This window comes from Aspergillus nidulans, chromosome VI (assembly GCF_000011425.1).
Source record: "Aspergillus nidulans FGSC A4 chromosome VI".
NCBI lineage: Eukaryota > Fungi > Ascomycota > Eurotiomycetes > Eurotiales > Aspergillaceae > Aspergillus > Aspergillus nidulans.
In genome coordinates, this window is record NC_066262.1 from 859,275 (window position 1) to 885,271 (window position 25,997).

Consider the following 25,997-nt stretch of genomic DNA (forward strand, 5'->3'; position numbering starts at 1 on the left):
AATCAGTTACAGCTCAGAGCTCAGCGTCTCCAAATCCAAGGCGAGAGGAGCGCAACAATATACGACCCAATGCGCTGGGATTGTACCGACTAAGTCATTGGCCGCTCATCATATAACTAGCCAACTTAAGGGATGGGAAATGGGAATAGGCCGTGCGCTCAGCCCGCCCTGTTGCGCCCTGACAGTTGGGTTTTCCAACGTACATAGGCGTTGGGATGGTCTGGAGCCAACGCAGGAGCCTTGGTTGGCCTATCCTGGTCTTATGCGATGTAGGCAATTATTTGACTCGCATATCGCGGAGACGGGATTAGAGCAATAATTCCATTGTGTATGCTGCATCGCCTCGTTTTGTTGGGCCGGGATGCACCATCTAGGTTGACTAGTCTCTTTAGTGCCAGTCTAACACACGTGCAATCCTTGGGCATTGGAGGATATCCCAGGGTGCTTAAGGCGCAGATTGAATGGTTTGAACTTTATGCTCGGTCCCTGTCAATGTCTCCATATTCCCTCTGGAGAAATTCAGATCGTGGAGGCGTGGAGGCGTGGCATGGTTGGTGGTTCATATGACCCCAGTCAAGTACAGCGTAGACCACTAAGGTCGGAGAAGGCAACTTGGAATCCTGCGGCTGACTCGTAGGAAATAGATCGCCTTGAGGTGGATATCCAACGCCTGCCATAATTAGAATAGTCCACTGCGCCGCATCTACTCAGAGTATGAGATTGAGAAAATCGCTGCTGCTGATCTTTCAGACCGCCACAACGGATCACCTAGGTTCGCATGGCAAAATCACATTGACCGTTAATTTCGTCCATCTCAAAAAGGAAGTCTTTGGAGCTGTATCGAGGGGCGTGATCTCGGCTCATTGCTCAAGTCCACAGTCAGGCTTGCCATTGCAATTGCTAGACGTCATCAGTTAAGGCGTTTGGGTAGCTAGAAACCAACAGAAAAGCCTCAATGGCCCGTCGCGGTTGTCCACCTGCCGCCACTATGTATAGCCATGCATCCTGACGATTATCCAGTTGGACCTGGGTCGGTCAAATCAGCAGATGCCTGGGGTCGTCCTGTAACAAGTGGTCCGTGCCATGAAAGACTGGTTAGCGAGACCAGACAATGCCCTAGATTCGCTAGATTGACACCAGCTCCTAGACGGCTACGGGTTCGGTCAGTGAAGGGATGAATCAATTCTCCGACGCAATGCCGCAATGTCAGCTGGCCCGGCGCGACAGCACCCTCCGACAATGATGCCCTCCCAGTCCCCTTCTGACTGCCCTTGTACCACATCCCAAAGGCTCTCATCCCACGGGCATCGCACAACCGTTTCCCGCGCCACCCATGTCTTGGTGACAGGGTCGTACTTCTCGCCCTTCGTGCCATCCGGATACAACACCAGCCATGGTTTACCCGACGCTGCGTCCCACTCATCCACGAAGCCATCTTCCTTGCCCCTGCTCAGCAAGCAATGCAACTCGTCGCGCATGATCGCAACAATTTTTGCGACGTTTTCAATCCGCGTACAGTTCAGCCCAATGCCCCATGGTCGCGGCAGCCCCGGGCGCTGTCCAACCGCCGCATCCACCCACTGTCTAACCTGGGTTCTGTCCACTTCCTCCGCGGGAAAGACACCACATATCCACCAGGGTTTTCGCCTTCTGTGTATTTCAGGTCCTACGCAAACGTCCTTCATCGCTCCACGTACAGCACAAACCTCGTCCGCCCTGATGAGTGTTTCAAATGCGACAAAGTCGACCTGGTCCCACGATTCACGATCGTCAACAAACACATTCAGCCGTCCCGCATGCCATTGTCTCAACGCATCCTCCCCATCCATCTCAGGCGGATAAGCCCCCGTGTACTCCGCCGCAACTGGGGACATCGTTGCACCATAGGGGCCTAATGACAGCGCAACGCGACACTGCTGTGGACGTTGCCTCGCAGAGGAGGGAATGGCGCCTCGGACGAGCGGAATGGCAGATCGCATGTAGTCTCCCGCATCATTAATCGTGTGGCTTGCGTCTGTCCTTGCGAAACCTTCAATGCTGGACTGGTAGGTTGCTGTCAGCAGGATGTCTGCTCCAGCGTCGTAGAAGGCGCGGTGGGCGGATTGGAGGGTGGATGGGGAGGAGATCAGGAGGTGCGACGACCAGAGAGGGGTCTCGGAGGTGAAGGTGATATTGAAAGGGTAAGACTCGAGTGTTGTCCCCAGGCCACCATCAAGGAGGAGGATCTTCATCTTGGTTGTTCACCTGCTTCAACGATTGGCATAAGGCGGGGTTGTGTTTGTTGAGCTAGAGATTACAAGTAGAAACTGTAGCTTATCGATAAGGATCGTTTACTTGGTAACGGTAAGTTACGGCCTCAGCCTGCTCACTCGACCAACCTCTCTTTCTTGCCAGCGGAGCTGGAGACCTCAGCTATGGAATGCTCAAAAATGATTCCCTATACAACCGTTATGTGAACCTGGAGTATCGAGTAATCTACCCCAATTGCTGAACTCACGATCATGCATACTGAAAATCCGCGAGTTGCAGGTTGCCCTCTGAATCATGCCTTGAACCCTCACCACTGCGCAGAGCTTTGAACTAAGGATATTCTATTCGCGAAATCCCAGCATTCTTGGGGTTGAATCATCCCGATCTCTATACCAGAAGTTTCTAGTCTCGACGCAATAATAAGTTAGGATCGATCCTCCCCCCAAGTATACTTCCGGCGCGTTCGAAAGAAAGACCTCTCAGCCAGTCATGGAAGTAATCCTATAATTTGCTGAGCCAACAGGGCGCTTCATCAGGTATTCAATCAGTTGAAAAACCTTGTACAAGGATCAGCTAGAAATTGGGTCTCGCTTTCCCTTCATCCCTACACCTTCCGCAGTACATGGCTTTGACGCCCTGGAAGACGGTGGCTTCACCACAGCCATGGGGCATCTGGACAGATCATAAGCGTTCCGACATAAACACGGACAAGGCGCATCGGATTGCAATTGTTTGCTGGTAGCTCAGCTGCTTCATACTTGAAACGAGCTGACTAAGCAATATGCTTCTAAGCGCCGAACTGACTTGACGCATATGAGACATGTCATGGCAAAGAACTCTGTGCACTTAGATCGGCTTTCAGTCAACGTTAGCATGGGAGATTCCAGGTTAGCAATTCCTAGCTGAAATACGTGGCGGGCGCTGATGCGGCTGTGAGGTTGCAGCTTCTTGGCTTCCCTAGGCCCCTGTCATTTTGAAGCAATGGAATCCAAGAAGATTGCTGTTATGTTGGCACCCGCCAAAGACCAACCATATACGAGAGCCTCGCGATATTGTAGGCCGGGTCAAGCATTTGAGGCCTCGAGGCCATTTGATAAAGTACCCATAAGGCAACGTTGTCACCCAAATCGCCATTGAACGGTACTGACTATCTATTTACCTCTTGGCAGGCCACCCTCGTTAACACTTGGCTGAATGGACAAATCCTGCGCTGTTCAGTTCAGACAAGTCGGGGCTCATATGCGGCACCAACTTTGCACATATACGCTCGGTGACTCGACCGAAGCCTCAAGAAACTCTCGGCTATTCGTCTACATTGACTAGAATATACCTTCTTTCTTAAGATGAGTCCAGAGGGGCCCGTTCTTGTTCTTAAACATTTAAAAGCACTGTGTCTTGACACATCTGGTACGGCTAGACCACCGCATGACGCCACCAGATACTAGCAGGCCCCTCCACGAAAAGAGCAGCGCTAACACAGTTCATTCCGCACCAGTTACAGACGATGAGGACCAACAACTTCTAACGGCCCGATCATGGCCCCACCTCAAGTTCGAAAGTAGAGGCTTAGGCGCAATATGCATCAATAGTTTTCCCAGCCGACCAACAACACCCAGTCGTAGCTCTCGCAATTGGCTTTTTACAATTGACCTCGAGAATGATGCCAACTAGTAGCTGCCACGATCTGGCGGCGAAACTGCCAAGTCATCCCAATCAGTGTAACGATTAAAGAACGACGGTTATCACAAAAAGGAACCTGTCAGTTGAATACGGCTCTGACAGCTGATTGGAATATACTGAATATATCGTGATAACAAAAATCGGTGCCAATGACGAAGCCGCACCGCATCTGATCCAGAAGACGTCAGTTCTGGTTGGGTGAAACCAGTTCGGCACACATGGAATCATGGAGGCTCCACAGTCAGTGGTGTCCCTACAGTGCGGGTGGAATGGTAAGCTTATGCTATACTACTCCTAGACTCACAATCTGAGTCTGTTCTGCGCACCCTCGATCAACGGCATATTCCGCAACCAAGATCACAGATATTGTCTCCCGGGCTTACCGAAAGCAATCGGATAATTCCCACACCGACTCTGTGACACAGATTGACTCCAAATATCACAAAGAGTCACTGCTAGAGTCAATATACGAACAGGCTTTTCAGTACAGTTTCCTTCCTCCGTGCAAAGCCAAAATCTGTCGATCCGATCCATCCGACATAACAGAAACAAACCGCGCATGGTTCTTTGCCTTTGACACCCAGTCAAGGAACCCTTCTCTACTATCGCATGCTTCGTGACAAGTGGTTGTTTTGTATCCTTGTTAGTAGATCATTCCAACATCTGTCCAAGTCCGCCCACTCAAAGAAGGATATGCTCCAGGGCATATATCGAAAGTGATGTTTAGGTTGAGGTTGGGTTGGGTTACTTGCACGTACTCTGTATACACTTGTACGGAGTCTTCACACGAGGCTGTAGATCGTCGGGATGCAGTTGGCAGGTCAAAAGCGCATAATTTTTGTCCCTGAAGACCTTTCGGCGGTATTTCAGAATGCCTCGATAGGTGCAGTTTGATCATCGTACTGTTTTATATGCCTCTCATGCCTCTCATGCCTGACCGTCCCAAATTATAAGAAAAAGATTCCCCGAAAAATTCCCCAGATATAACGCCGACGCCAAACCAAAACGCAACGACACGGGAAAAGCTTTATATACAGAGCATCTTACATCTTACTGGCAACAGTAAGCTCATTATTACCCTTCACCGTCACCTCAGTGAGCACCTTATTGTTCTGTTTGAGTTCAATGATAGTTGAACCGTCCAACCCCAATGAATCTCCATTCTGTGCCTTCGCCTCACACCCCGTGAACGTGACCTGTTCAAAGTCGGCGAGGGCAACGACTTTATCGCCAGACTGGAAATCCTCGACAATCCAATCCGCATTCACCCCTTTCAACGTCGCATCAGCCTTGGGCGCACTGATCGTCTGTGTCGCCGTCTGCCCAGTGTTCTTATTCTCGATAATAGCCACCCCATTGCTCGGCGAAAGCGCCTCGACCTTGGCCACAATCACATCCCCCGTGTTGATGGCCAAGTTGAAGTCATACGCATAATCAGGGAACCACTCGAACCACGCATCGTTGTACACACGTCCGTTGTCTATGTAAAAGTCCACGCCAGTCTGCAGTATCGCCCCGCTGTATGTGTCACCGTCAATGCCTACCCATGCCGAACCTGCCTGCAACCCTGCTGTATTTGGCGCGGCTGTCGGCTTGGGCACGGTAAATGTCGCGCTGACGGCTGTGTAAGGGCCTCCAGGTGGTGCTTCCTCGCGGACGACGCCGGCCCAGTTGTTACTGTAGGCCACAGCGGCTGTGCTGGCCATCCGGAAGCCCGTTTGAGAACCTGAGTGGCCGCCATCTTGGCGAGTGAGGGGATGCGACTGCCGGTTTAGAGACCGGGCTTGGATGCGTGAGACGAGGTTGGAAGTCTGTGGGAGGGAGAGGGCGCTGCCCAGGAGCGTGGTTGTTGTGAGAAGGCTTGAGGTGAGGGAGAGCTTCATTTTCAAAGTGTTTTCTTATCATGAATATAGAATGAATGCTGTTAAGGAGACTCGGGAAGGTCGGAGGCGCAATACCAGTAAAGGGGAGAATATGGACGACGAGTAGCGAAAAAGGGACTACAGCACCCACCCCGCGGTACTCTACGCCAGTTTAAAATATTTGACAAGCCATTAGCAGTCCCCTCGTCCTCTCCATTTTCAATCCCCGATGACGCTTGACGATCGCATGCGGACAATGGTTATGTGCGCCAATTCTGCTAACCCACTTCCCACTTCCGCAAAGGGATGATACGCGTGGCCGGGACTCCGGATCTCGTCCACCTGCCTTGGCAACTTGCTAGGTATGGATCTCCCTTCTAATGAACTGTCAGCCGGATCTTTTTTGCCCAGTAGCTGGATCACAGCTTCTAATAGTCATGGTTTGGTGCAGTATACGGATTACTCGTTGTGGTTAGGGGCTCCATCTGCACTATTGGAACCACCGGGTTCGCCTACCCACCAAGCCGCATGGAGAAGGTGATTAAGATTAAGCTCATCAATTTGCCAATAATAATTAAATTTGGGTGCGGACACCCCTGAATCTGTTAATAAGTTTCCCGACAGAAGACCGACAGTGAAGTTGAAGGTTGAAGCCCTCGAGGCATGCGATGATGCAGGTTCGACTCACAAGCTTCGAACCCTAGCACCTGATTCTGGCCAGGCACCCAGATGTTGTTATTTTTACTTCATCCTCACCCTTATCGACAGCATTGTGGGGGATAATGACATAATCTGACATTCGTTCTTTAGAATTGAGGGGCTGGAAAGAGAGCCACTCCGGTCACTGTCAGGAATGCTGTGTCTTAGCCCTAACAGCCCGACCACCTACGGTAGCGCATACTCCTGTCAAGCTGAAGAACAGTGCACAGAGCACCGCATCATTCGCTATCACGTCATACTTCCCATACAGACGTCGCTTGAGTCATGATTAAAAGAGAAGTCAGTTGACACCAGTCATTGACTGGGTCAAGCAGCATTTCGTTCCTATAGCAACGCAGCGCAAATGCCGTCAGCCATGCCGTTATGCACCATGAATACAGAGGAAATATGTGAAAATCCAGCTCTTGCTTCTGGGCTGAGATTTGCGCAATATCGATGAACATATATCACTAAACTCTGCGGTTTGATGCTGCCGGACAAGGATACTATACTGGTTTGGCTGATGACTGACGGGCTGGAATGGAGGGGTTGTGCTCGTGCATTCCTGATTAGGGCTATCATTCCGCAGGCAATACAAGACGTCACCTATCTTGGATATCAGTCAATCGTATGATGTATGGTTCAACGCAGCTTACGCCATTTCTACAAAGATGAGTGATTTGCGTGACCGAGAGCGAGACCAGATTCGTCAGGTTGTTTCCGATTTCCAGGCACTAGGAACCCGGGATATCTGCTTACAAGGTACCTACCTGCGCGTCTGCAATTTCTTTAGTACAAGATTGCCCGTGGACTGGTACAGTGCGCGCGCTCCCCGTAGATCACATTATACCTACAGGGCCAGCTGCACAGCTACTTGAGCTTTTGCCGATAGTTGGAGTTAATCATGCGCTGACTGATTAGGCTGCTAAGTAGTAAAAAGTCCTACTTGAACCTCCACCGATGTGACTGGTAGCTGTTAGCTGCCTATATCGCAAACCTCCTAACATCCTCAACCCCCCACATCCTCCTCAAACTCTCCGGCCTCAACAACTCCACCTCCTGATCCAAATGCTCCCAAATCACACTCTCAAACTTGCCGTCCTCCCCTTCTAGTAACCTCCTGAGAACACCCCTGTCTAGCCGCCATCCATCCTCATCGTCGTCTAATTTTCGCTCACAGCTCCTCAAGTACGCACCTAGTCGGGTAAGCCCGTCATGAATAACCTCATGTTGCTCGGTTAGAACACCGCCAGCCGCAAACTCGGGCATCCGTTCTGCGAGGAGCGGGAAGATGTAGCGTTCTTCGATGGAGTGGTGGCTTGAGAGGCCGGAGCAGAAGGAGAGGCCCAGGAGGATTATCTCTGAGTCTGTGCTGTCCGGGTTTCCTGCTGCCAGTGCGGATGGTGTTGGGAACTGGGACTGGGATGGAGGTGGATCGCAGGCGGTTTTTAACTCTGCCCAGGTGGCGCGGAAGCCGTTATGCTGTTGTTGAGCTCTGTTAATCTAGTCTGAATTACGATGGTGTTGGATGTTGATCACATACGATATTTTCCATCTGTTCGGCGAGACGGTTGTAGATGCGAAAATCGGCTGGAGAGAGGGGTTCCATATTCGGTAGAGATTCTGACTGGCTTTGTTGGTCCATCAAATTATTTTCTGGTGAGTGATGTGTGCGGAACGACAGAAATTGGAGCTGACGATAAGAGTCAGGGAATAGGTAGATTGATTTTCGAAAGCCAGGATCTATGTAGAGGAAAGCTTGTAAGGCAAGCAAAGCGATTTGTAATCCTTGCCAATCGCTTTCTACGAAGACAAGCGCCTATCCAAGAACAGGATAAAGAAAAGTCATTTGAAAAGTAGTATAGTCATGATACGAACGTTAAATACGTGAACGATGTTCCAGATCTTCAATGGATGTATGCCATCTCAGCCGTAGCTGCAGGACACACATCTAGTACGTCACTGGTCGGATAAATCCACTTCATATCAGCACTTCTTCGGCACAACCACAGTCATAGAAAGGCTGGATTGCAATTTGACATCCGTGCTAGTTGGACAGTTTGTTTGAGGGACGCTGGCAGCGGGGGCAGGTTGCGGTAGGTGGTATTAGTAATATTATATCTGCGTACTTATCATAAGGCATCGTGGCGTGCCACCAGTGAAGGGGTATAATTAGTAATAAAATAATCGTAATACTGGTCAGAGCTCGCCGTGCTGCACTGCCTTTTTCGGACTGAAGTTACCCTCTCTTATCTCTTTCCACGCAAGGTCGAACCGGGCGCCCATAGCCCACGCCACTGCAATCTGGAAAGGTCAGTATCCATGTGAAAGAGAGACGAAGACGGATATACCATAATAGCGGTGACTATCAAAGCCATTACTCCCATAAGACCCATCATAAACAAAACGTCTTTGCGTGTCTCCGCATCCTGTCGAGCCTTCTCAGCCTCAGCCTCCGACAGAGTGCCTTCAACCCGACGCTTGGCCGCATCAGCATCCTGCGAAGGGAAGATTGTCTCGATAAATTTCTCAATCTGTGCCAGTGAGTGACGGTACAGATATAGAAGACGGGGTACAGACCTTGCCGCAGACGATACTGATTTTTAGGAAATTGGGATCCTTGGGTGTGTTCTTCTTGTGTATCCGTCGCACATAGCGCCGGAAAACGTCGCACAGAACTCGGAGATTTTGTGTACTCTCTGTCATGAGCTGGCAGGCATCACCCTTGGTTATCTTGATGTTCCGTTCAAACATAGTGTAGTTACGGAAGCAAAGTTCCAATGTAGCAATTGCCATGGCCTGGGGAATAGCGCAGAAGTTGAAAACACTCTGCTCGCGCAGACCGGCAAGGTAGAAGAGACAGTCCTCGACATGTTCCAGTGCGTTTAGGACCATCTCAGAATTGCAATTGAGAGCCGCCTCCCGGTTCTCGGGCTTAAACAGGTCTTCAAAATTATCGACGTGCTTCGACCAGATGGACTTTGGCCAAAATCGTCGACCATCGTCCTCATCTTCGCGGATATCACGAATGATGTTTGTCTTTTGGAGGAAAAGACCCATAGACTTGTGAAGACGTGTGCGCTTCAGCAAAGCAGGGTTGCCAAACTCTGCCTCCACAAAGAGACGAGTCAAGCCTTCACCCACTAACCCAGCCACGTAATAGCAGTAAAGATCGTACTCCTCGACAGTCTTTACACTCGCATCTTCAAAGGTAGCCTTGCGCGCGTAGTCAGCCATACCGTTACCCATCTTGTCGGTGATATCCTTGATGATGACTTGGTAGGCAGGCTTCATGTTCCTGAACTCAGTAACGACGTTGTGGAACTGAACCAGCAGCTCACGGTCCTTCTCCTCCGGGCGGTTCCCATCAAAAGTCCAACCATCTTGCTCTAGGAAGTCTTTGAAGTTGCGCAGTAGAGGTTCCTTGGTTTCAAGGGGAATTGAGGTATCATCCTCTATTGTATCAAGCCCACGAAGTGCCAAATAGAAAACACAGACCGGCAAAAGCAGCTCTGGATGTAATTCCTTGATCACAGCACTGAAACTCCGACTTGTGAGGTCCAGAAACTTGAAGCAGGCCTTCTGCGTCTCCGTCTCGTTCTTCTCGTTACGTTCATGAACAGGGTTATGCCAGACTTTCCTAACCAACCCCAAGAGGAATTGTCAGCCATTGAACCGAACGATTGGGAAGCTGAACATACCATTGGATGATCGACCTCAATTCTGAAGGATGAAAAGCGAAGTAAATGATGTTGCCGAGGCCCATGGTGTTTAACTGGATATATTACACGAGAAGGTGAAGGGGTAGGAGCTGTACGAAGGGGAGAAAATAAGAATGCGAGGCGATTTGAGAAAACACCAAAGGAGGCAAAATTAGCAGCAAATTGGCGTATTAGTACACAATAGAGAAGTAATGTACATAAGGCTCTCTTGACCGATTGGCAAGCAGGAGAGTAATGAAGACGGCCAAGGTGATGAGAGCACAGGAAGAAAAAAGCAATAAGATGCAGGGTCGGAGAAATCGGCAGCGGCCGAGGGGGAAGAAAAAGGACAGGTATATCAGGAGAAGAGAGAGGAGATGAGGTGAGAGGAAAGGAGTGCGGAATTGAGTGGTGGAAGAGAAAAGAAGAAAATTTCCCTAATTTTAGTGTCCTTTGGAGAGCCGGATCATATCGGCCCCCGGAACGCTTCATTACCCCTGACACGTGCCCTTATGCCATAGAAAATAGGGGGCTCGGCGTAATCTATAACAAACCGTGACATCTCTTACCGCTGGTCCTCTTGGTCTCCCCGCCATGACGAAAGGCCCTTCGGAAGCTTCACCAGGCAGAAAAAAATAATAATCCTCGCCCAAACCATAGTACGGTCTTTTGAAGCAGGCCTCTCCTATAACAGGAATCTCGTCTCGGTGCTTCTTCTTAGCCTAAACTCTACTCCAATCCACTTGCAGTCCAGAGGTCAGCCGGAATCACAACTGGCGGTCTTGCCGCATTCTCAAAATGGTTGTTGATACTAGCTATTACGACGCCCTTGGGGTGCCGCCCACTGCCACAGAACTTGAAATCAAGAAGGCATATCGAAAGCTTGCCGTCGTCACTCATCCTGGTGTGATCTCTTGGCTGATATTATGGCGTTAACCCGGTCTAACTAATTTCGCAGACAAGAATCCTGGCGATGAGACCGCGCATGAGCGATTTCAAGCGGTACGCTGTCAACAGCCCAGCCCTCGACATGGTACTGATTTATTTCCGTCACCAGATCGGAGAAGCATATCAAGTCCTCAGCGATGCCGAACTTCGCAAGCGTTATGATACCCACGGCAAGGAAGGGGCTGTCCCGGACCAAGGTTTCGGTGCGTGGTCAGAGGACTATTCTCCTTTACGACTCGCGCTAATAAATCGCAGAGGACCCGAACGAGTTCTTTGGTATGATCTTTGGTGGAGACGCGTTTTACGATCTGATCGGCGAAATATCTTTGCTGCAAGACCTTACGACTCGCATGGAAATCACAACGGAAGAGGCGGAAGAAGATCTAGCTGCGTCGACGGAAGAGAAGCTGAACATCAATGAGCAGGAAGGCACGTCTGTAGGTGAAACCACCAGTTCAGGTGCGGGCTCAAGAGCCAGCGCAGCCTCGCCGTCCCCCGCCGCCTCCGGTACAAGCACTCCTCGGCCTCGCTTGGGACAGCAGGCTATCATGGATAAGTCCGATGAGGAAATCCGAATGCAGGCCGCCGGTGTAACAGAGGAGGAGCGCGAGCTCAGGAAAAAGGAGAAGAAGAAGGGCGGTCTTACACGTGAACAGGCCGAAAGACTCCAAGCCTTCGAACTCGAGAGACAAAAGGCGCGAGAAGAGCGAGTCGACATGCTGGCGACGAAACTTATCGACAAGATCAGCGTGTGGACGGAAACTGACAAGGGTGCCGATGTGACTCGGGCCTTTGAGGAGAAGATTAAGCTTGAGGTGGAGAACCTGAAGATCCAGTCCTTCGGTATTGAGATCCTCCATGCTATTGGCGCTACGTATGTTTCAAAAGCTACCTCTTTCCTGAAGTCACAAAAGTTCCTGGGTATTTCCGGATTCTTCTCCCGCCTTAAGGATAAGGGTACTCTCGCAAAAGAAGCCTGGACAACCATCTCGACTGTCATCGACGCACAATTGACCATGGAGGAGATGGCTAAACTCGAAGAAAAGGGCGGCGAGAATTGGACGGATGAGATGAGGGCCGAGTATTCCGTAAAGGTAACGGGCAAGCTTCTCGCGGCCGCCTGGCGTGGTAGCAAACTCGAGATTCAAAGCGTCCTTCGCGACGTCTGTGATAAGGTGTTGGGCGACAAGAAGATCAAGTTGGAGAAGCGCATCGAGCGGGCTCATGCCATGATAATTGCCGGCAATATCTATTCTAAGGTATGAGCCATCTCTTTCCTAGGCTGGTATTCTTCATACTGATTCTCTTCAGGCCGAGCGTGACCCCGACGACGAGGGAGATTACATGGCCTTCGAGCAGCTCATGGCTGATGCAACGGCAAAGAAAGCGAAGGACGAGAAGAAGAAAAAGAAGAAGCACGGTCACTCTGAGCTGGAAGCCTCCAGCCCGAAGGCCGCGTCGTAGTTGCTCGTCATCTCGGAACCTACCCTCTCCCCTTTTCGCCCAGTCTCTCCCCGCTTAATTATTCCCCGTGTGCCTTGGATAAATATGCCGGATGTATCTTTCGTCGTAGCGAATTGTTATTCTCTCCCGAGAGCGCTCTCTTGGTCCGTACACTCAATTTAACTTAATGGTAGCGGCACGTGTCATGTATCTATAGACGGAAAGTATATATTTTCGCTATTGCCAGCCCGGTGTGCCGTGCACTTATTCCACACAGCGCATAGCGTTCCACCCTTGGCTCGAAGTTTGCGTGAAGCGTGGACTCGAATATAAGTTTTACTTTTTGACTATTTCTCTCAAATTCCGCGATGCCCATAACCGGGCCTAGTTATGATGAGCTCAGATTTGAAGGCAGTCAATTGATGTTGTCAAGGAAGCAATAACATTGGACTATTTATTCCCGTATTACTAGATGCTGAAGTGATAGCTGAGCTCGTAAGGTATAGATGGTCTCGTATTATTCATTATTGCGCTTGGGTATCTCGCAGAGTCCAGAGACAGGTGATCAGTCGCATAAATCTATCGCTCGCATAAACATAACAAGGGATAATTGTGATTGGAGGACAATGTTAACCAAAAGCGCCAGTACAGTAACAGGTATATAGATATCAAGCAAGCACAACTCGAGGGTTGAGAAGCTGTCGGCGCGTATATAGGTCGCGTCTCTCAAATAGGTCCTGCGAATATTAGAGATTTCGGCAGAGTCCCTGGAAGCGCAGCTCCTGAACGAGGAAGATATTGCTATATAGGGTATCGCTAACAAACGAAAGGAGAACGAGTGGCATTTAATCATGTCGATAGCGAGTCCTCGCCGGGAGGATCCATATTAGGAATTTCGGATTCGGACGAGACGGTGGCTAGGAGTCCGCGGCCAGTTTCTCCATCATCGTTCAACTCATCAGGACTAAGGACTCGCCCGCCCAGTTGGATATCATTAACCAGCACGTTGTATTCGAGTGCCTTCTGTGCTTCTTTGATGAGTTCTTCTGTCCATCCGAGACATCTTTTGAGGCTTTGATTCATTTTCTGACTGTCTGCCAGAAGCTCTTGGTGCTTGGCCAGGTCAATGAGAAATCGTTTCTCATCCTTGTTTCTGTGCTTCGAGTCGTCGTCGGCTACTGAGTCAGGTCCTAGTTCACTTTCATCTTGCAAGGATTCTTCGTCACTTAATTCAGACAGTTCGTCTTGTGATTGACCAGATGAGAGATCAGTCCCGCCTTCGTTAATCTCGCTCGGGATTGATAGAGTATCCGACACCGAGCGAGAAGGAGCCATGGATAAACGGCCCGAGCGACTTAGTCGTCGGAATCTTCGCAGTTCTGCATTCTGTTTCCGCATTTCGCGCTCAAGCGTCCGGTTGATGGCAAGAAGAGACGAGTTGCTGATTTCAAGATCCAAAATCTTACGCTCTACCCGCGCGCTGAGGACTGGGCCGCTGCTCACTCCATGCTCTGACTTGACTGGGCTCTGCAACCCGTCGTTATGGCTATCGACTGTATTTGTAGATTTATTGCTGAAAATGCGTGGCCTGAGAGGGACGGAATCGGAATTATAGTTTACTTCAACCTGCGGATCCGACGTAGATACAATGATGGGACTGGGTCGTAGAGCCTCGCCGCAAGTCTCACGAACAGGAGTACCGCGCGCCGTGTCAAGGCTTGAAGATTTCGTATGGCTTATTATTGGCACGGTCCGAACGGTGCTGAATGTGGGACTGTGGACTGGCGAATGAATCTCAGGCGAGTCATCAAGATGCGGTGCGCCAAGCGAGGAAATACCATCGGAGAATCGAGGAGATTCTGCGCTGGGTTGGGGTGACTTAAGCCGCGGAGAAGCTGTCGGCCTTGCCACGACTGCAGGTCGCGACAATCCTGACGACCGCCGTCTGGAGCTCTCTTCAACCGGAGGCTGATTTTCTTCTTGACCATTCGCATATACAAAAGTAGCAGGCGAAGACACTTTCCCAGAAACTTTTGACCGTGTATCTGCCTCGGAGGAGCTCGAAACCGAACGTGCATCACTAGCGTGGAAGAACATGGGAGATGCAGGCGAAAATTCCGTGTAGGAGTGAGGGCGAGAAGTGGAGTACAAATCGGCGGTCAAGGTCTTTGCTCTTGCAGTCCTTGGGGGTTCATGATTCCCGCCCATTCGAACTGGACTGCGCTCAGTCCGGTATGCCCTTGTGTTCCCATTTGCGGGAGACGGCTGAACGGAGGCCTGTGGAGAGTGCACCGGTGTACTGCCTGGAGAAAGTATGCTCCCATCACGTCTGCTATTTCTGGAGCCGGATCGGGGTGTGATATTCGCATTTAGATAGGAGGGCTCAGGACCGTGTCTCGCCGGAGTTGTTGCAGAGTGGTCCGAGGGAGCAACTCGTTTGGGAGCGCGGACGGCGGAAGGATTGGCGAGTTTCGGGGTTAAAGGGGTCTTGTTATTCGCTCTGCTGAACGCTGCACTAAGGGTCGGAGTAAAAGGTTTGGCAAGATGGCCATTGTGTTGTTTATCGTAAGTCATAGCTGCTAGATTCGAGGGGCAGACAGAAGGGAGAGCTGTTATGGCATTGCGGCACTCTTCGAGGATCTGCGAGCATGGTGGCACCAGCCAGCCGACAGCGTAGGTTTGATCCAGGCGAGACCACCCCTGATATATTTCGAGTAGGGAGGAAGACGCAGAGGGAGTCGCCTGATGGTCGTGATGAAGATTTTTGGACGAGGACGCAGCGTGGAAACTAACTATTTTGCCGTCAAATACCACGCCGACCGAGATGTTTATCCCCGCCAAATTAGGTCTAGTCTGTTTTTCACCGCAACTGAAATAGCATTCCAAAGGGGTTCAGTAACTGCTCTTGAATGGGTATACGAATGCTAGAAATCCCATCTGGCAGTGGTTTAGTTCTATAAACCCCTAATATCTTGAGTTACCGGGAATTCTCGCTTCAGCTGAGCCGATACTCCGGTTGTTAGATCATTCTACTCCGTATATGCCCCGCCTCTATGGGCTGATCAACAACTGGAGAAGTGAACTTATTCTGAACAGCATTCTACAATTATATCTGCCCAAAACTAAAAAAACATATGCATAGCGCATAGAAGCTGCCGTGCATTAAGTAGAACCTAGTTTGTCTATCCATTGGAATCCAAAAAAGGTAGAATAACCGATACTTATCAACGAGAGTCCCAGTAATTGGGTGAGAGACCAGGCCAATCTGGCATGGGCTGTCCTGATCCTTGAGAGACGAAGGTGCATACATTGAGTTGCATGATATGGGTAGGCCGTCAGATACAATCACGATTCCACCGTCCTTGCTCATATAGCATGTGCTGGACCTCCGGTTAGAATCCAGACGTAAGGAGTTAGCCCGCAGTGGGTCCTTCTAGGTGACGCCGTAACATATTTGATATAGAGCGCTTTGGTCGACGAGAAAAGTTGTTGAAACAGACTTTACGGGATCAGATTCGCTGTTATACCTAGAGTTTCACATAGCTGAAGCGCATTCAAAGCGGCCAAGCATAGGCGTGGTGCCCAAGCGAAGCCATGTGGTAGCGGCCTTGGCTGGTTTTGAGTAGCAAAAAAAGAAGATTTTCGTTTAAGTGAAGAAAAGACGTTTCTGTCGCGGGTCTACGCTGTCTCGAGAAGCAGTCTTTCGCTTTCGTGTGCTGTGTGGTGCTGGTTGAGCTTGCGGCTGCAGTTGCGGCGAATCATCCTGGATAGCCTCTTTGATCGTTTGCTTCGATAAACAGTAGTCCACATGGTCATTAAACTTCCTATCGTCCGCGATTTGAGGCATTGAACAAATAGGGCAGTCCCAATACTCCGGTTGAGCCAGTAGTTTACCGGCGGTGGTCGGCGTTGGGCTTATCTCAATCTGGTCACCTCCAGCTTCGGGTGTTTCTTGACTGAGCCTTTCTAGAGCCTGCATATCGCTCTGGAGCTCCTCGCGGGCCGCCTTCTCGAAGGCTTCTTCTGCATTTATTTCTTGTTCCACGGGAGACTCGATTGCAGTATCTGGCACAGGTTGTCTCCGCGCAGCGGCACCGAAGAAATTCATGTCGAATTTCTTGGTGCTCACAAGGTTGGTACATCGAATACCGAGCAGACGGAGCTTCATATTGGGAATCTCCTTCTCGAGTTTCTCTAACATCGGAAGGGCAGATGTAAAGAGATCTTTGGCCGTAGACACGGCCCTTGCGGGCTGATATTGCCGGGTTAACACCTCGAAAGTAGCCAACTTGACCTTAAGAACCAGTGTACGACCCATAAATTGAGTACGTGACAGGTCCTTCTCTAGTTCTTGAGCACAGGACCAGAGTTTCTCTCTGAACTCTTCTCGTTTACTGATCTCATGAAATGTCCTCTCGGTGCCGACGCTTTTGCGCTCGTAGCTTTCAGCTGGTTGAATTTTTGTCCTGCCTACTCCGAGATAGCACTGCGCTAAAAAGTGAAGAGCCTTTTCACCGAATAGCTTAGCCAAATAGGCACGTTGTGGGAAAATGTCGCCGCATGTTTTGATGCCGATTGAGTCGAGTTCCCGCTCGAACACTCTGCCCACGCCATTAATTTTGCGCATAGGAAGATCTCTCATGAATTCCATGATAGCATTCTTCTCGTTTGGAACACGGAACTGGCCATTTGGTTTATTGCGATTCGAGCAGATTTTTGCAATTTTCGCATTTGCTGCAATTCCGGCAGAGACAGAGATCTTGGTCTTCTCTAGAATCTCGGCACGCATGCGACTGACAGCCTCATCTGGATCAAGCTGCTTTTCGCGGCAGTAAGCGGTAATGTTCAAATAGGCTTCATCAATGCTCGCACTCTCGAACTGAGGGTCATATTGTGCAAGTATGGCGCGGATTTCTTGAGCTTTCGCCGTATACTTTTCGTAGTTTTGCGGCAGGCAAATTAACTGGGGACACAACTTCTTAGCGACAAAGGATGCCATGCCGCTTCGGCAGCCAAACTTCCTAGCCTCATAGTTGCAAGTCGTCAGAACGCCCTTTCCAACAGCCATGGGTACAGTTTTCAGCTCCGGTCTATCCAGCTCTTCAACCGCAGCAAAGAACGCATCGCAGTCTACGTGAACCACATACTGCGAGAGGTCTCTGGTGGACTCTATCTCAGCAAAGACCTGGTCCGCTAAGCGTAAGTCGACAGAGAGGTTCAGACTCTCAAGGCGCGTCTTTTCCTTCAGAATCCGCTGTATCTTCTCTGTGAGGACATTATCGCGGATTTGCTCATGGTTGAAAAACTTGGAGCCTTTAGAGGCATTATAAATGATTTCAGAGACCTCCACGATTAGTTTAACTGCGAGAAGACGAGAAGCCTTTTCCCCTCACCTTTCTCTGGTCAACCGAGTCCTGGCCCGCCTTTATCAAGGAAGGCCCCAACAGCTGATATTTAAGACTCTCATCGACACTAGGAGACTCGTAGCCTTTTATTATGGGCTGTTCACCCTTACTGATTCTTTCCTCCTCCATGAAACATTGTCGCAGTTATAATGAAAGAGAATTTTCGCGGCTGATGCTCGTTGATCTCCAAACTAGGCAGCATTACGGGTAGGCAACAAATCACGTGGCTACGCGTTTTTCATCGCGGTGCTGCACGTGCCGGACATCCGTTGACGCTCATCCAACTCAAGTCATGTTAGGTCCTTATTGCGCTGACTGTGCCCCTCATGTGGATCCTCGACACGGAGGGAGACTTCCTCGGTGGTGATTATGCCTGTTCATCGTAAATTTCTAAGATCTAACGGTTGGAAGGCAAGCGCTTGTGGCTGCGACCAGGAAAGAAGTATCTCTTTGGTCGTGTCAAGACGGAGGGCGGTATGATGGCTTTTATGTTCCTAAATGGTAACGAACCTCACTAACGACTGTAACCAAATATAGTCCGAGAAGCGGTACCAGATGCGTCGGTCTCCCGCAAACACTTGACGATCGAGGTATCGCAAGTCCAGGCAGGTGATGGGGTACGCATACCTAATCATGGGTTGTTAGTTCCCCTCTGACCCATTGCGTTTAGTCGAGAACGAAGAAAAGATCTGAAATCCTCGTTACCGACGAGAAATCGAAGGCCGGCACAATAATCGATGGTGAAAAGATAAAAGGTGGCAGCAGGAAACTGACCGGGGAGGAGCATATAATATACTTGGGAAAATCGCGTCATCCTTTGCGGTGAGTGCATGTCGAAAATACTGAGCTCAGTGCTTATTGTTGGACGATGCTTAGCATAAAATGGGAGCCAAAGGTTCTTAGCTTTTCCTTCTCTTCCAAGGAAAGCAATAAAAATGCCCTCGCCCGCTTTCGTGATCGCTTGGAAGGCTTGGATATCAAGACCATCGAGGAATACCTCGTCAATGTGACAACCCATGTCGTCCAGACTAAGCGAAATACCGCGAAGGGACTACAAGCGCTGGTGAATGGCACATACATGGTGGACTACTCTTTCATCGATGCCCTAGATTACGCGTCCACCCCGAGTGATCTGGAGAATATGGAAAGTCTGTCTCCATTGGAGGCCGATTTTGACGCTGCGTGGCCCAACGCGAAAGAGTTCCTTCCGCCTCCTGGGAAAGAAGTCTTCGACGGCTCAGATGAGGCATTCGCACCCAACCCGAATCGAGCCAATGTCTTTGAAGGGTATACCTTTGTTTTCTGCGACAAGTCCCAGCATCAGCTCCTTACGGACCCAATCACTAATGGACACGGGAAAGCGCTATGTCTTGATGTGAAAGAGGGTGTGACTACCCCGGAGGAGGTCGTACAATTTATGAAAAACGCCGCCGGCGAGAGAGGCATTGGATCTGAAAGAAATTATGATGGTGGAGTAGTGCTTGTACGATTCAAATCAAAAACAGGAAATCAAGACTGGCCGGTCCAGCTGTGTAATGAGGTTGCACTCATGACTGACCAACGGGTTATTCAGCAGAATGAGTTTCTCAATGCAATCTTGAACAATGATGCCTCCATTTTATGCCGGCCCCTCCGTCATGAAATAGTGCAAGAGCCATCGCCTGAGCTTGCATCCATCCAACCCCCTTCGAATGTACAAGTTGTTGGCGAGTCCCAACAGCCTGAAGAGGCTAGTCAACCGCCGAAGAAAGTCAAGAGTTCTCGTGTGCACAAGTATGTCACCAAAACGAAAGTCTTCGACGACGGGTTCGACATCAATTCCATACCGGTCTACACCCCAGAGGTGGATGAACCTACAGAGGATCTGCAGCCGATGTCGATAGATGCTGCTTCAGGCGAACCATCTCAGCAACCTGACAGCTTCCAGGAGGAAGAAGACCTCGTCTCGAGTTTGCTACCCGGAGCTACTGCAATGAAACGCCGGCGGGGTGAAACCTCCCAGCGAAATCTGGAAGAGTCCAGCTCCCATGCTAAACGGGAGGAAGGCCCTCGGCCTAAGCGTCAAAAGCTCGATGTCTTAGAGGCAGCGCGGCAGCACCGAGAGGCAGAAGAGGATGCTGCTCGTCAGCGACTGCAACAGGAGGAAGAATCACTTCAAAACTCTCTCCAAGATGTGGACGTGGAGAAACTAAGAGGACTTGCCATCGTGGAAGAGTTGGAAATCCCAGCCAAGCCGGCAGACCATGACAACGATCGATGGGATGAGCGGTGGAATGGACGAAAAAACTTTAAGAAGTTCATCCGAAAGGGCGAGCGCCGCCGCGATCCACAGCGCCATCGGATTCCTCTACAGACCGTCATCGTTCCCTTGGAGGAAGTGCCACGGGAGGACTTTGGTTCTGGGGATAACTACTGGGCGAACACCAGTCGCTCCTCAAACCGGAGCCCACAAGAAAGCCAGCGAGACCGCGAGGTCAGTCAGGCGCCAGACAGCGAGCCATGGCAGCCACAAACAGTCGCACAAAGTGAGTTTGAGAAGTCGACAACGACGACAACAACGACGACGCGGAAAAGTCAGAAACGTGCTCGTGAGGAGCAAGATTCAGATAGTAGTGATGACGAGCTCAAGTTCCGGTTTCGTCGCAGGCGATGATTCCTGCATTTTACTTCTTGTATGTTCTTTTTTTACGGTGACCAAATATGTATGGAGTAAAGGGCGTCTGGCTTGTCGGTCGAATAGTGCGCCAAGCGGTAGACAGTCGCTAGATGTATGGTGAGAAGGTTATAAATGTATACAAAGTACTCCTGATTGGAAGTTCGTCAGAGATTGAGATCGGCTGGCAGGAATTCTTTCAACGATCCCGAATATTCGATCCTCCAATGTATGGCTGCAGGCGACGGGTTCTGACAGCTAGTTTCAAATGGGAGCAATTCCATTATTAAAGTGATACCAAATTGAAGGCGTCGGAATGAATCTCGAACAAGGGGGCTGCTATAAATACACTTCACTCTGGGCTTGGACGATGGCATCACGGCGTGAAATCATCTGACCGAATTCATGGCTTTCCCAAATCTTCGAATCTCGTTTCCAATGCTCTCTCCCCCTCTTTCTCCTCTATAGCCCACCAACGACTGCTGCATTGAATAAACCCCATCCCGATCTCTCTGTTATCATTGATTCTTATCGCCACCTGCACGATCGCATCACCACTTGCTGTCCCGACGCTGCCTGACTGCCTAATTCCTGGTCTTCACCTCCGTCAACCAACACCAGACGCTTCCAACGCAGCATCATCCCCACCTGGCGCCATGGAGCACGCTGGCAGAGCGTAATTCGACTTGCTTATTCTTGTGGTCATTCCTCGTCAGATATATCTGCGTCCCTTGTGCTTCTTTCACCTCCACTGCTTTGTACGACAGTCCAGCTCCGCCTTCAGTACGTTTAGCGTCATGTTCTCGATTCTTTTCTTCTTCTGCATTTGTTTTTACGGCTTCTTTCTCCTCGTCTTCTCGCTCGTTTCCGGCTTGCTAACTTGGGTTTCCCCATAGCCATTTCCCTCCATCTTTAACGATTGACGATATAGCCTTTGCCTGGCGTGTTTAGGTCACCATAACTTTCCCGCAAATCATGACCGCCGATTTACTTCCGTCTTCTTCTCCTTTCATAATCTCTACAATCCCGCCCCCTCGACCCGTTTCAGTGAATGCTTTCGCGAGAGCTACTTCGATTTCGAATACCGTCTCATGCTCAAAATCAAATCGAAGTACAAGCGCTGGAATCTCGAGCCATGAGGGATCCCTCACCGTTCCCGTGGGTCCGGACTCCCCGGGATCGCCCCAGTCGCCAGTGGATACCGAGATGGAGGATGTGCAGTCAGCCGAGCCACTGTCAGTATGCGAGTCGAAAGTTCGTTTCGAACACCTTCCAGTTGAAATTCACGAGACCATCCTCGACTTTTTGTTCGGTGAGCGCACAGCGACCATTACTGGGGCTAGTGGGAAATCATCTGCGCAGAGTTGGCACAAATCGTTGAGGCATCCGAGGCGGAAAGCTCTTTCGAACCTGGCTCTGATCTCGCCTGTGTGGAGAATTCTTGTGCAAGATCGGATTTACAGACACAGTGAGTAGCCTTATCCTTGCCGTCTGTTTCCCGTGCTTAACTCCGTTGTCATAGTCAAACTTAAAGGTACCGCAGATGAGCTGGAGGAGAGTGCACGCTGGTTTCGTGCGCATCCTCATCTGGCGACCTACGTTCGTCATGTGGAGATATGGATACCTGTTTGGGGCCAACGAGCGATAAAGAACGCCTCCCGTCAGCTTCCACGAAGATTGAATGATGAAAATGCAGGATTGACGGATATGGCAGCTCTTCAAGCTACAATGGCATGGGACGATCCGCATTCCAACCCCGTGGCTGACTACAAATATTACTACGCAAGCCACAATGCTACGTTAGAAGAGATGTTTCTCCATGTGCAGACTGTATTCCGGGGGGCTCGTATGCTTACTTTGGAAGGAGGTCATTGCAAAAAACCCCCAATGGTACGCCATTTCAAAACAGATCCGACAGGACGTACAGGCCTTCAACGGCTTCCAATACTCCCAGATATCCAGACCTTCGTTATGCGGGGAGCCTGGAACATTATGCGGGACCACCAACACTGGATCACTTTATCTCAGGCACTACCAAAAGTCCGCGAGTGGCATTGCTCGTATGCCAAGCCAAAGATTGAAGGCTATGAGACCATCGCCAGCATTTTCCGTCGCCTACCTTCGTCACTGCTTCACGTAAATATAAGCCTCGAAGGCTTCTACAGCAAAGACAACTCACAGAACCGCTGGCTCGGTGATGGTGTCAATCCACCACATCTCTGTCGTCTCCTCGGAGAAGTAGCCCCACGCCTTGAATCTCTTACATTTACCGGCAAAGTTTGCGCATGTCTCTTCGAGTCCACGAAGAACTCCATGGCGATCCGGCCCGATAAGAGCCAGAAGTCAAAGCTCAAATCCCTCGACTTAGTCGTGAAAACATGCTGCCGTGACAGAAAACTCTACCCGGCCCTCCCCTTCCTTGACGACTTCTCCGGCATCACAAACCTAAACTTCATACGCGCCTTCGAGGAACTCGTCGTAGCATCCATTAACGGCCTCCAAATTCACCAGAAGTTAGAGTACATGCGCATCCGCTTCATTGACCTTGACTCCGCTTGCCCTCCACTCAACCCGTACTTCCAGCTCATTGGCACCAAGGCCACGGGTCTCTGGAACGAACCCATCCTCGAGGCCCTCCATGAGGCTCGTCCAGAGGCGCAATTCGTCAAACTCACTGACGGCATCTCCCCGCAATATGGGAACAACAATCAGATCGTGGGCGCAATATACCCGCGCACAAGACCGTTGAGCATTCATGCATCCACGTATAGAATTATTGCTGATGTGCCGAAACACTGAGACTATGCAGGAAGAGCAAAGATAAAGCAGTCTGAGCGTTAACGCATTATTTCATGTCTTTCACGGTTGTCATTGCAAGGATCGCCTTCTTTTGTGTAGGGCTATAAGATACCATATTACGTTTGTTTGTTTTCCCCATCTTTCTCCTCCCATCCCATTTCTGTGAGAATATCCTCACTCAGCATCAGGCTATGACATGATACATACGAATGGAGATTTGATATCAGATACCAGATCATCTGCTTGTTCAGCTAATTCACAGGTCAATGTAAGTTAGTAAAAGGCTGAAGTTCTTTAAACTGAGGTCATTTCTTCCATCTATTTAAATTATATACATCTATCTATTTACGTAGACATAAGTGTTGCCCTGCCGAAGCCCTTTTGACTTCACCCCCAATCCGGACCCGTACATATGACGTAATGAATTCCCCTCTTCTCCATAAGCCCACGTTTAACGGCCCCAGCAGCGAGCAGTCAATACCCTATTTCACCCTCCGCTTCTCATTGCCCGACTCCAGATTCAGACCCCCAACATCGGCCACAATAACGCCTAAAATCCAAGCATTCACCGCAAAAAAACCCAAGCTCGCAAGGAACAATCCGGGCAAGAAGCTCGATATGCCCAGAAATTCGAGCAGGTAGCCTTGTTGCAGCCAGAGGGCCTGAGCATTCGTTGTAAGGTTAGCCAGAGGACCTAATGCACATTTATGATGTTGCGAAGTCAGTAGCAGGAAGACTCGGAGCAAGCGTACCTGGCCAAGAATCCACAGTGCAGCGACTGCTATCCCGAGCCGCGGGTTTCGGAGGAGAGATGAGGTGGGGAGGTAGAAGGGGAGGAAGATCAAATACCAGAGGAAGTACTGTTTTTGCGTCAGCTAGATTATTTTGGAATTGCGTGGGGTGGCCATGCGCTGCGAGGGAGCTCAAAAAAGCAAGAACTTACCTGGCTCGTACAAACTTTGTTGAAGGTCACGAACGCAAACGTCTGTGCAAGCATTGTCCCTGGTAGATCCTTCTTCCCTAGAACGAGCGGAATGACAACAACAGAGATGAGTAACTGCGGGATAAAGGCAAGAGACTCGAAGCTCCCGCTAGGACCCCCCGCGTCATGGCCCACGGCACCGGCTGAAGAAGCAGCAGTGAGGTAGAGTAGTGTGCTATAAGGCGAGAAATTATGCCGGTGGTCAATGCGCGTAAGATGGTGCAGGTAGGTGTGTTGAAGAAACGGAGTGCCGTAGTGCAGGTACATTGCCGCGTTTAGGGCCACAAATGTGAGCAGCGAGATTAGGGTGAGCCGAATACGACACGGGGTGATGAACGACAGGATCTGCGAGATGAAGATGCCGACAGGGGTGTCTTTGAATTTGGGTTTGACCTCCCGACTTTCCGATTGAGCCTTGTTGGTCGTGAACTCCTTCTCATCCAACCACCAAAGAATAGACATTCCGTAAATGAATGGATAGATCTTGAAATGTACACCAATCCCTAAAAGCACACCTCCAAGGTAAATCCTGCGATTCAGGACAGCCCAGAGCAGCGCAACAACTAGCACCCCCAGTAACCCTTCCGAGCTCCCACGGGTACTGATATTTGCAACCATGGGGTTCAGTAGCCAGAAGCTGGCATACTTTAACGCACGCTCCGCGCTCATCCCATGCGTTAGGGTCAGCGATTTCGCGACAAGCCAGCCTGCCACAACATCGGACAGCGCGAAGAGTGCCTTGCCAAAGGAGAAGAATCCTGGGATGGCCCAGGTCGTGGGGAGGAGCATCCACGCTAGCAATGGTGTGTAGCGGTAAGTGTCTCGGGCGTAAGGGGAGTCCCCTTGAGATACGTAGCGCGAGGCGTCAGTGAAGACCATGTAGTCGATATCTGTGTATTTGACAGCTGAGTGGGCATCTTGCCAGGCCCCGTAAAAGAGAAGAACTGTGCGGAGGCCAGCAGCCAAGCCGTAGACCATGAATGGTCTTTTGAAGAGTGATTCCATTGTTTTCAAATTGAATTTTTCTTGTAAATAAGCCTTTTGGTGATTTTGATGGACCGGGTCAGTCATCTGAGACTTGTCCCACTGCCCGCCTGAATTGGTAACAAGCGGGTTCAGCAGTTGGGAAATCCAATCACTAGCGAAGAAGCTTCCTTAAATATTAAATGAGCACATTTAGACATTCGCGCCCAAAGTTTCACTCAAACAGGGGTCGGGTATTGCCGTCGTGTAGTTGTTAGAAATGCAGGAAACTCGGGGTATCTTGGCATCTTCAAACTATTGATGACTCAGCAATCATGGCTGATCAGCGTTCCCCAATCGATGCAATATCGGGTATAGTTCTACTGCAGCTGGCGATATGACAGACTGTTCATCATCATGATGTCTGGTCAAAGACCACAGGAATGGATTGCTATTGGCTTTTATAGTAGGTTTCAGAAGACCAACTGAAATAGCGGACATAGTAGTCCGGGTATAGAAACAAAAAACAATATATATATATATCAAAGCGAGGGTTTACGCCTCGTGAGACGAAGGGGTATTACATGAGAAGTAGGGAAGCCAAGCGGTTGT

The 25,997-nt window shown here is 50.1% G+C and overlaps 11 protein-coding genes across 11 annotated transcripts, besides 1 other annotated feature; 4 read left to right on the forward strand and 7 right to left on the reverse strand.

Moving 5' to 3' along the window:
- Positions 1-25,997: part of a sequence feature (contig 1.55 1613..492661(-1)) that runs on past both edges of the window.
- ANIA_03378 (homocysteine S-methyltransferase family protein) lies at positions 1,164-2,231 on the reverse strand (the record flags this gene model as incomplete). The annotated part of the gene is made up of 1 exon (XM_655890.1): positions 1,164-2,231. One exon carries the CDS (start codon positions 2,229-2,231, stop codon positions 1,164-1,166), a length of 1,068 nt encoding a protein of 355 aa, XP_660982.1.
- ANIA_11392 (uncharacterized protein) lies at positions 4,157-4,473 on the forward strand (the record flags this gene model as incomplete). The annotated part of the gene is made up of 2 exons (XM_050612467.1): positions 4,157-4,202; positions 4,421-4,473. 2 exons carry the CDS (start codon positions 4,157-4,159, stop codon positions 4,471-4,473), a joined length of 99 nt encoding a protein of 32 aa, XP_050468387.1.
- Positions 4,974-5,813, reverse strand: ANIA_03377 (A4/G1 family peptidase; the record flags this gene model as incomplete). The annotated part of the gene is made up of 1 exon (XM_655889.1): positions 4,974-5,813. The coding sequence occupies one exon, from the start codon at positions 5,811-5,813 to the stop codon at positions 4,974-4,976; it is 840 nt and encodes a 279-aa protein (XP_660981.1).
- ANIA_10401 (hemerythrin domain-containing protein) lies at positions 7,476-8,136 on the reverse strand (the record flags this gene model as incomplete). The annotated part of the gene is made up of 2 exons (XM_050612468.1): positions 7,476-7,973; positions 8,035-8,136. 2 exons carry the CDS (start codon positions 8,134-8,136, stop codon positions 7,476-7,478), a joined length of 600 nt encoding a protein of 199 aa, XP_050468388.1.
- erg9 (bifunctional farnesyl-diphosphate farnesyltransferase/squalene synthase) lies at positions 8,603-10,555 on the reverse strand. Its single transcript, XM_050612469.1, has 4 exons — positions 10,193-10,555; positions 9,072-10,131; positions 8,843-9,025; positions 8,603-8,795 (listed from the first exon to the last, which is right to left on the reverse strand). The coding sequence occupies exons 1-4, from the start codon at positions 10,255-10,257 to the stop codon at positions 8,691-8,693; spliced, it is 1,413 nt and encodes a 470-aa protein (XP_050468389.1). The 5' UTR covers positions 10,258-10,555; the 3' UTR covers positions 8,603-8,690.
- On the forward strand, positions 10,864-12,746 carry ANIA_03375 (DnaJ domain protein). The gene is made up of 5 exons (XM_655887.2): positions 10,864-11,096; positions 11,151-11,194; positions 11,250-11,343; positions 11,396-12,399; positions 12,452-12,746. The coding sequence occupies exons 1-5, from the start codon at positions 10,991-10,993 to the stop codon at positions 12,602-12,604; spliced, it is 1,401 nt and encodes a 466-aa protein (XP_660979.1). The 5' UTR covers positions 10,864-10,990; the 3' UTR covers positions 12,605-12,746.
- On the reverse strand, positions 13,433-15,157 carry ANIA_03374 (uncharacterized protein; the record flags this gene model as incomplete). The annotated part of the gene is made up of 1 exon (XM_655886.1): positions 13,433-15,157. One exon carries the CDS (start codon positions 15,155-15,157, stop codon positions 13,433-13,435), a length of 1,725 nt encoding a protein of 574 aa, XP_660978.1.
- On the reverse strand, positions 16,230-18,190 carry ANIA_03373 (Y-family DNA polymerase; the record flags this gene model as incomplete). The annotated part of the gene is made up of 2 exons (XM_050612471.1): positions 17,977-18,190; positions 16,230-17,927 (listed from the first exon to the last, which is right to left on the reverse strand). The coding sequence occupies exons 1-2, from the start codon at positions 18,115-18,117 to the stop codon at positions 16,230-16,232; spliced, it is 1,839 nt and encodes a 612-aa protein (XP_050468390.1). The 5' UTR covers positions 18,118-18,190.
- On the forward strand, positions 18,857-20,641 carry ANIA_03372 (protein scaA; the record flags this gene model as incomplete). Its single annotated transcript, XM_655884.1, has 1 exon — positions 18,857-20,641. The coding sequence occupies one exon, from the start codon at positions 18,857-18,859 to the stop codon at positions 20,639-20,641; it is 1,785 nt and encodes a 594-aa protein (XP_660976.1).
- ANIA_03371 (uncharacterized protein) lies at positions 21,617-23,440 on the forward strand (the record flags this gene model as incomplete). The annotated part of the gene is made up of 2 exons (XM_655883.1): positions 21,617-22,109; positions 22,164-23,440. The coding sequence occupies 2 exons, from the start codon at positions 21,617-21,619 to the stop codon at positions 23,438-23,440; spliced, it is 1,770 nt and encodes a 589-aa protein (XP_660975.1).
- Positions 23,923-25,427, reverse strand: ANIA_03370 (glycosylphosphatidylinositol-alpha 1,4 mannosyltransferase I; the record flags this gene model as incomplete). Its single annotated transcript, XM_655882.1, has 3 exons — positions 23,923-24,102; positions 24,193-24,300; positions 24,384-25,427. 3 exons carry the CDS (start codon positions 25,425-25,427, stop codon positions 23,923-23,925), a joined length of 1,332 nt encoding a protein of 443 aa, XP_660974.1.